This window comes from Cladophialophora carrionii, assembly GCF_000365165.1.
Source record: "Cladophialophora carrionii CBS 160.54 unplaced genomic scaffold supercont1.2, whole genome shotgun sequence".
Classification (NCBI taxonomy): Eukaryota; Fungi; Ascomycota; class Eurotiomycetes; order Chaetothyriales; family Herpotrichiellaceae; genus Cladophialophora; species Cladophialophora carrionii.
The window spans coordinates 752,441-761,720 of NW_008481827.1; the positions used below are offsets into that span (position 1 = coordinate 752,441).

General features: G+C 54.7%; 3 protein-coding genes across 3 annotated transcripts; 1 reads left to right on the forward strand and 2 right to left on the reverse strand.

Moving 5' to 3' along the window:
- Window positions 1–57: 57 nt before the first annotated feature.
- On the forward strand, window positions 58–1,319 carry G647_02334 (uncharacterized protein; the record flags this gene model as incomplete). Its single annotated transcript, XM_008726683.1, has 4 exons — window positions 58–291; window positions 406–823; window positions 905–952; window positions 1,015–1,319. 4 exons carry the CDS (start codon window positions 58–60, stop codon window positions 1,317–1,319), a joined length of 1,005 nt encoding a protein of 334 aa, XP_008724905.1.
- Window positions 1,320–1,515: 196 nt separating this feature from the next.
- G647_02335 (uncharacterized protein) lies at window positions 1,516–4,443 on the reverse strand (the record flags this gene model as incomplete). The annotated part of the gene is made up of 1 exon (XM_008726684.1): window positions 1,516–4,443. One exon carries the CDS (start codon window positions 4,441–4,443, stop codon window positions 1,516–1,518), a length of 2,928 nt encoding a protein of 975 aa, XP_008724906.1.
- A 1,235-nt stretch (window positions 4,444–5,678) lies between these two features.
- G647_02336 (uncharacterized protein) lies at window positions 5,679–8,178 on the reverse strand (the record flags this gene model as incomplete). Its single annotated transcript, XM_008726685.1, has 2 exons — window positions 5,679–7,152; window positions 7,232–8,178. 2 exons carry the CDS (start codon window positions 8,176–8,178, stop codon window positions 5,679–5,681), a joined length of 2,421 nt encoding a protein of 806 aa, XP_008724907.1.
- Between the last annotated feature and the right edge of the window lie 1,102 nt (window positions 8,179–9,280).

A 9,280-nucleotide genomic window follows, 5' to 3' on the forward strand; every position in this document is an offset into this window, starting at 1 on the left:
ACCCGTACAGGTAGGTAGGTTCAATCACGTTCGTCCCGGAACAAGCAAACCTCAAACATGGGAGACAAAACCGCACCCGCGCCTTACAGGCTGTCAGAAAACCCGACCTACGGATTCGTGGGGATCGGCGTCATGGGATACGGCATGGCGATGAATCTCCGCGCCAAGATCCCTCAAACCGCCGGGTTCGTGCTGTGTGAGATCAACGAGGCGAGAAGGGAGCAGTTCATCCAGGAGTGCAACCTGCCCGTCGAGGTGGCGCATTCTCCGAAAGAAGTCGCAGAGAAGGCTGTAGGTGAGCCACCAGTCTACCCTTCTGTAGCAGGAGATCCCCCAAGCGCTTTTCTTCTATGGACAACGGGGTTATTGCCGAAGCTGAGAAAGAGTGCCCATCACAATCAATAGGATATCATCATAACCATGCTACCGCGCGCACCTCACGTCCACGAAGCCTTCACAAACCCCGAAACAGGCTTCCTCTCCGGTGTCTCTCCCGCCGCCGACACGGCCCCGAAACTGTTTCTTGAATGCTCGTCGATTGAAGTATCCACGTCAACCACTCTCGCGCGTCAAATCCACTCTCAGAATCTGGGTGTATTCGTCGACGCCCCCGTCTCCGGTGGTCCTCAGGGTTCAAACGCCGGTACATTGACCTTTATGGTCGGAACCCCCAGCGAGGAGATGTTCAATGTGGTGAAGCCGATCCTGGCCATGATGGGTAAGGAGGACAACATCTACCAGTGTGGAGGACTGGGCGCAGGGTTGGCGACGAAGCAGTTGAACAACTATCTAGGTTATGTTGGTTACTTGGGCTTATGCGAGGGTGAGAAGGCTCCCCGTTCCTCCCTCCTTTCCGTTTTCCGAGCTTTGGAGACGCGAGACTGATAACTCCATTCTCGTATAGTCATGAACGCCGGCTTGTTGTACGGTCTAGACCCGAAGGTCCTGTCGAGTAAGCTGCGCTCCTACTTTTGGTTTTTGTCTTGCCCTCCCCCCTCTGACTTTGCTGTCTAGACGTGATCAATGCTTCCTCCGGCATGAATTGGAACAGTCTCCACCACAACCCGGTGAAAGGCGTCAACCCATCCGCCTCCTCCGCCCGGGATTTCAAAGGCGGCTTCACGACAGAGTTGGCCGGCGGTGTCATCGACGACGCTGTGTCTTTGATGGATTCCGTGGGCGCCGAAACCGTCTTGGCGGAACGCGTGAAGAAAGTGTTTGACGAGGCACGGAAGAATGAAAAGTGTAAAGGTATGGAAGCACGGAGTGTGTGGAGGTTGTTTGCCGAGGATGCGGGACGAGATGTGAGGGATCTGTAGGTTGTGCTCGGGGACGCTGGTCCGTTGGGGGGGAAGAACGAAATGAGAGCTAGGAGACGATTGTTGATGGTGGATAGGGGCAATTACAGTACTGTACAGAGTATCGCTTTTTCTATACTGTTAGACTTTTGGCCGGCGACGCCACCGCTATGCTTTGCGGAGAGGCTGAAGTCGGTAGTGCTCAAAGACAAACCTTTCAGTCGACCTCCTCATCTTCCTCCTCGTCGTCGTCATCGTCTTCTTCCTCATCGCCTTTGGCTTCGTCGCCCTCCTCGTCTTCGTCCTCTGATACCTCCTGGCCAAGATCCTTAAGCTTCTTCTTGTCCGCAGATCTCTTGGCTTCGAGATCTGCGAACACAACCAGCAGGTCGTCAAGTTCCGTCTGCACATCCTTTCGCCGGATCTTCTCTTGTTCCAGCTCTTCGCCCAGCTGCCTGGCCCGGTTCTCTGCGTCTGCAACCCGAGCGTCTGCACGTTTCAACCGCGCTTCCAATGAATCGGTTTTGGCTTTGTACTCTTCATGCGCGGTTTCAAGGTCCTGCACATGGTTGGCGTCGGCTTTCTTCAAAGATGCTTCCAGTTCTGTGATTCGGTGCTGTAAATCTGCAATTTCTGCCGCTTCCCTGTCACGCGCCTTTTGGGCGTGGGCAGCGGCCTCATCCAAGGCACGTCGGTGTTGTTCGTTGAGGGCAGCTCGCTCCCGGGCGGATTCCTGCTCGATCAGTTTGAGGCGCTGCTCGAATCGCTGCACCTCCACCTCGTGCTGCTTCCTTGCTGTTTCAACGGCGGCAAGATGGTCGTGGCGCCGCCGGTTGCTCTCATCTTCATGAGCCCGAATGAGTGCGCTTCTCTCCCGCGCAGCCGCCTGCTGCAATTTGTTGACCTCGTCCTCATGACTATCCTGCAAGCTCTGGTTGATCTGCTTGATGCGGGAGAGCTCCACAGCCGCAGACTCGCGTGTACGACGATGATCGAGCTCCTCCTGTTCCAGCCGGCGTTTGAGCTGCAGGAGCTCGCGGTTGACCACTTCCAAGGCTTGTTTCTGTTCTTCGGTCTGGGCTCGGAGACTATCAACGAGATCCCTTGAGACGCCCTTCTGCACACCATTGCTCAATATCGAGACCTCGAAGTTGGGGTCCCGGTCGATGGCTCGTAGAAATCTGCTGTAGTTGTCCTTGAAAAAGTCGATAAAAGTTTTGTCGAAGAACACTTCTGGGAGGCCGCCATTGCCGGTTTGGGGCAGAACCTCGAAATCGCGGACAAAAACACTCTCTCGAAGCTTGGTCAGTCTGTCCACATATGCTTCCCTCCCGAGATTGCTAATCAGGAGGCCATGTAGAGTGCTTCGGGGGATGGGTGAATCTTTGGTAGAGAACTCGTAGATGATGCCAAGGACAAATGCACACAAACCAGCCACAAGCGGCATTGAGCTTTTCGTAACCTTGACTGCAGCAATGAGCCCTTGCACGGTACTCCCTTCGCTGAGAAGGTCATTGACCGCATCCGGGTCCTCGAATAACCAAATGGTCAATAGCATACAACAGCCCAGTAACGCGCGCTCGTCCTCAACATGCTGCACGCCAGCCACCACGTTACTGGTTATGCTCTGGAGGAATGTAACAACTTCCTCGCCACTCTCTGCATCGCCTTCCGTTACTTTCAAAGCCAAGCCTTTGGTATCCGGATTTTCGTAAAGCAGGTGTAGCAGGAGCACTGCGGCAAACCAAGGTTGGTAGGGATCCGACTTATTTCGAGACCCTGGCGGCTCTAGGAGAACGGTGAGCATGTTAGGAATGGCATCGTCACCCGCTTTGTGTCCGTCAATCGCTCTTCGTAGTACATGCGTCCGTATGCCCGGGTGACCATGCATAAATGCTTCGAGGCATGAAGACGATGCCAGCCGAACGTCAAACATTGCCAGTGGGGCGGGCTCCAACGCCAATTCCAGGAGCGACTCGATCACGTTCTGAGTACGAAAAGCCGCCTTCTCGGGCTTATGTTGTTTTTCGGGGGATGCACGATCGGAATGCCCATTGGTTGCCGGGCTGCTGGGCTCCCTAATCATCACTCCAAGGTCCCCGAACCGTTCTTGAAGAGCATTATTCGCTCGAATAATGTCCCCACATGTCTGAAGTGATTTGGTGCGTACGCTCGTGCTAAAGGCGGGATGGAACGCGATATGTAGTATGATGTCCACTGTAGCAGCCTGCCAGTATGCCTGCTGATTGACCAGAGTTCCTTGTGCCCCTTGGGGAAGAAATAGTTGGATGACTCCTAGTAAGCCCCATACGTTCATGTCCCGTTGCGGTCTCATCCATTCCGAGACACCATCGCCAGAATCTTCTTGCTCGACGACTGCGGAAAGCAACTTCTTGATCTTCGAGATTCCACCCACCTCTCGGAAGTAGGACTGGTTGGACGTGTTGAGGCTGAGTAGGTTGGCCAGTAGAGACAGGCAATCTTGCACGGTGGTGCTGCCGTGGGTCAGGCCACCGTCTCCGTCGATCAACGCAAATATGCGGTCGAATGCGTTCTCGAACGCGACCACCTTCTGGATCTCGGCGGAAGTTGGAGTCAGCGCAACCAACAACACCAGTGCCTCATTTCGGACAGCCTCCCTCCGGTCGTCCAACACGTTCGTTATGCGCGACACGCCGAGAGGAGCCGCAAACACCGCTTCCTGTGTTCGCTGCGGCCGTGCCGTAGATATGTGGGACAAGATCTGAAGCACATATAGCCGCAGATAAAACTCATTCGCCTCAAGCAGGTCCAAGAGAGCGGTGATATTGTCCTGTCGCTGGGTGAATTCATCGGCCAGCCACAGTGTGATATCTTCGGACGCCTCAGGTGATTTCTCATCCGGCTCGAACAACCCCAGTAAAGTCTCCAACACTATTTTGATCGTGTCCCAGTCCTCGGCATCCTTGCGCAATGCCGCGATGAGGTCGCGGAGGGCCCCAGACGCCACGGAGGCAGGATAGAGCTTTGCAAAACTGCGCAGGCCGAGAATTGCCGCCCGGCGGTCTTCAAGGAGAGTAGCACTAGTCAATCGCCCACTGAGGGTCTGTATCGTATCGGTGGCATTCTGTCTGGCAGGCGCTTGGGCTTCGAGTATCCGCATCATCGTGACGGCAGGTCCATTGTCACTGCGGTGGTTTCTTTGTTGCGGGCAGAAGCCTCACAGGGTTTGAGGAGGTATCGGACCGGCCATGCTATCTCGCGGGTAGGACCGAGGCGTCGACAATGGGCTAGGATAGGGGATTGTCTGCCGCGTCTGAGTACTGTACTTCGTACTCCGTATAGGGTCTCGACTTCTGTGAACGCCCTCGACGCGCTCCGTGTTGGTGGAGAAACGACAAGTGTCCACTGCCAAGAGTTTGGGAAAGCGGCTTGTGGCTCACGACCGATTGGGACGAGGGTGATGCCGCCCTGTGCTCACGCCACGTGAGAAGTCCCCCATGATCTCACGTGTAGGGGATTCGAAGGCGCCAGTGGAGGGGCATTGGAGACGTCAGGCCCACCAAAGTACCTAGACCAAGGTAGCCTTCCAGGTGTTCCCGCGCAGTGCTGGGAGAATCCTGAAAGACTCGGTCTCAGCGACGCCGTGACGGCGCCATCAAAGCAGCATTGTACTGTCCAGCGTGGCCACAAAAGCAGCATTGACAAATCACCATTTCCGGTAGGCAGGCTTTGCTCGACCAGGAAGTGGGCCATCTCCTCGTCCTCAAACCATTCTCGAACCGCGAGCTGGTCTGCTCACTGCTCTTGGGTATGTAAGAGTCCCCCACTGCTTTCACCTTCGTATCCTGGGTATGACATGGGGCTAGTCTCTGGTACTGCCGTCTACTGTGGTACTGTCGCTCTTTGGTTTCCCGAATGGTGGTAGCGAAGGTTCTCCCTGTCATGCCGCGGACTGGACCACCAACGGCATTCTCAATACCAATACAAGGGATTGTCAGTCCGATCGACAGTCCGTCTTCTCGCCAACCAAATCACATAAGGCTTTCCGAGACATGATGCGTCCAAATACTGGCGACTTTCACCAGAGAGCCTGGACGACAACCCACTCTCCTTCCTTTTCTCCCCAAAAAGGGGAGGTACACAGAGACACCAGCCCCAGCAGGGGAAGCCGTAACCTCCAAGGCACAAGCAAAAGCTCTCTCCCTGATGGTGTTGCCTGATTGCCTTCAGCATACACCGCCCTACCCCCGCGGGGGACGGCAGGGGGGCCAGCAAGGTAAATGTACAAACCCCTCTAAAGTATCAAGTGGCTATCATGAGGCCTACGAGCTTGAAATCTACAATGCGTGTGGGCGAAGAGCTCACTATCTAGTCGCTCAATATCTTCCTACCTCCAGATCACAGGATACACCACTTATTCTTTTTCGACTTGAGCCACTCACCTGAAGTCTCCTCGTTCGATATCACCTCTTCCGAATTAGCCGAGATACCTATAGCCCTCGATCCGCTTCCCTTGAGGCTCTGCCTCTCAGCCTCGCTCTGGTCTGGAGCCTCCACAGTGGCCAGACAGATGTGTTGCAATCGATGGATGCCGGACTGGGTCTGTCCTCTCAGAATGCCGAATATAGAGGGGATCGGCTTTTCGGAGTCCTTACAGAGGACATCGCTTGTGACGAGGGCGTAGCCGCTGGAACCGTATTGACTCGCTTCGGCTGGGTCGTAATCGGTCGGAATGTCCAGGGAGACACGATATAGAAATGAGCTATGGCCTTGCCGAGACATATAAACTGTCCCTGCCCGGAGCTGACTTGGGTTTACATTGCGCAGCTTGATGGCGGGATACGTGACAACGAGGCCACCAGCACTCCCATCATCTTCTCCATTCGTGCCTCTCTCGGTCAATATCGTCGCGGGTGGATGACGTTCTTTCCGGTTCCAGCCACTGTCAGCCGTAGCGACCAGTAACGGCTTTGACTGGCCGAGGAAAGAGCGTGGAGCCCAACGGAAGCCGTCGATCGTCATCCGGGGTAGGTGGTTGAAGATGATCCTCTGTTCGAAGGACCCGACCATGCACAAGAACTTCTTCATTCGTGCGGCACAGATCCGGGCATCGTCGATGGCAGCCTCTGTCTCTGTCATTTGCTTTCTTTCGGCCGAGCTTGTGGATATTGTTTGTAACCCCTCTGTGTCCAGACGCAGGAGGGTTGCCATGCACACGGTTTCATCTTCGAGCTTAGTTGTTGCCCGGTCTTGAATGGTTGGGATGAGGGGCGAGAACAGGTCGCCCACGGCAGGAACAACGCCCTTGTCCAGCGCAAAATAGAGATTGAAAATGGGCACGACGCTTAAACCGCGAGTAATGCCACAGTAGAACTGCGGGCTCGGTCCATTTGACTCAGCTTGAAAAGACTCATCCTTTATCTCGTCAAGCGTCATCGGCCCATCCTTGAACTGAATCGATAGTTGTTGGGCAAGCGCCCCTTCCTGCAGCGTCCAGAGCCGATGCTGCCAGTTGGACAGATAAATGCGTGTGGCCTTCTCGTAAATGCTGCTCGAAAGAGAGAGATCCTCGAGCCAATCGTCAAGCACGAGGACTCGGTCAGCGCCCTCGTAGATTTCTCTCATCTGGTTTATAGCTTGCTTGCGTAGCTCCTTATCACCCGCAGGCACGCAGAGGGTGTCCATCCAGAACCCGACTGGCTGTCTCCAGGGATCACGGAAGGCGTGAAGCTCCTTTGGGCCATACATGTTGATCACGGGCCTTGGACTCCTACGGGGAACCGAGTAGAGTTTGTCGATCTTCCCCTGAATGAGCCGCAGCTGACATGTAGGGAGCGCGTTCCGAGCCGCGTTTCCTTTCCCGTCGGACCACCTATGGAAAGCACCTAGATTAGCGATACTACCCTGGAAGGCGCACCGAGAGTATAGGCAGGCAGGCGAAGATGACGTACACGTGTGAGATGGCAACATATGGCATTGCCTTCTCCTTGTCGAGCCTGATCACTTCGAGTCCACCATCAGACCAACGAGCCAGCGGTATCCCCCGGTGCTCAACAATCTTGATGCTCTCTTTTGGCATGTCCCAAAACACACACGCCTCCCCGCCGGCGCAACCAGGGGCGTGGCGAGTCCGGTATGCGCTGGCAGCCTTGGCCTTGGCCCGGCAAACCGTCTCTTCGCACTCGCCATGATCATCCTGCGCTCTTGGGGAGGTCATCGCCCCAACATAGTAGACAAAGTCCATGGGTTCATGGGCCAAGAACCGTTTGATCTCGGCCCCGCACCACCCGGATCGTCGTAGCCGATCTTGCAGGATTGCATGGCTGCCCCATTTATACTGGTGCCAGTCCTTGGGTGCCGCGTATCTGAGACGGTATCCGACTTCCTGGAGTGTCCTTCCCAGAAGGCCGATAGAAAGTGCAATATTGGGCCAATTCGGAAGCTCGGCTCCTGTCGTAGCAAGGTATTTGTTGAAGACTTCGACCGGATGGTTCAGCGCCGCCCGGACCTGGTCTAAAATGGAACAGATCCGGCCCCATACAGCCTGGCGGTTTTCGGTACGTGAATACGCCGTATCCCGGAACTTCCACTCATCAATATAGACGTGCAAGGCGGTTGAGTCGACTACGGGGCCAGATTCGGTTTCTCTCACGAAACGATTTTGGTTGACGTCCAGGCCGACTACCTTGAAGATCTCGATGAGACAGCCGAAATAGAGCCAGGTTTGAAAGAAGGCTTGCCATTCCTCAGGGCTTGCTTGTGAGAAGTCCAATGTGTCCAGCATCCGGCTTTTTCCTTTTCTTTCGGGAAAGGATGGGAAATCCCCAGGCTCATAGTCTCCGGCCACGTACATGACAACCGGCGGAGCAGCACCGGGAGGTAGTGGGATATGGTCCATGGTTTTAATAATGAGCACACAGAACGCGAGAACTATATCCCGAGCAGTGAAGAAGGCTACAAGGGGAAGGATATGACTTATGAGACTTCAGCCATGCTGTCCAGACTTACAAAAGTCGCGCAGGCTATTGTAGGGTGGAGGGGCTGCGAGGATGAGGCTCAGAAGTGGCAGCAAATGCTCTCAAATATCGCACCTGTTACCATGTGTTTGGATTCTGTAGAGCCGCTTCACAGCCTCTTTCCTTCCAACCCACCAATTTACCTCGTTGTCATTATTCTTCCGACCTTGCAGCTCGCTTATACGCATCCCACCAAGTTTGACGAGTTCCCCCCCAAAGGAGACTAGCCTTGCCACATAGCCTAAGAATGGCTGAGCCTTCTGCAGGTAGGATGCAGTAGTGTGTACCACACTATGTCGATAGCCTTATACCAAGGGTAAGACTCAGCCCTCCATCACAATTCCAGCCGCTAGCTAAATCCTGGCATTGGTAGTTTGAATACATGCCAGCCTGGTAATTGGTTGCCCTACTTTCATCGCTCCTCCACCACTGTGCACCGATCCACGTGTGACCAGCCTACAGGTGTAGAGTTGTGAGGTTGCTGTAGTTTAGGGTGTGGACGAGAGGTGTTGAATAAGGCCACCAGCACTTGAGCCGCAGGATTAGACCAAGGCTGTTCGGCTGCCCGGCTGGTCTAGGAATGGTGTGGACAATTACAGCGTAGCAGGAGGTGTCGGACAATCTTCGCCCTTCCTCGAAGATCTGGACCCTCTGGGCGTCGTCTGCGCCTTATGGCGAGTATGACAACTTAGCTGGATAAATCGATCAATCAATCAATGAATGATGTGGATCAACCTTATCATAAGGGCGTAGCTCTTCGCTGGAAACATACCACACTCAAAGACCATCAACGGCATTCCTACGAGATTCGTCAAGGGGATTTCACGTCTAAGACAATAGGGATTCAACATGCCACACGACGGCCTATATCTTATCCGTCCGACCACCACTTACCCCGGCTCTGTCCTGAGCTACGACACAACGAGCGATCAGATAGGTTTGTCCGACCTTGACGCGAGCCTCGTGCGCAGGTCGACGTTCTAT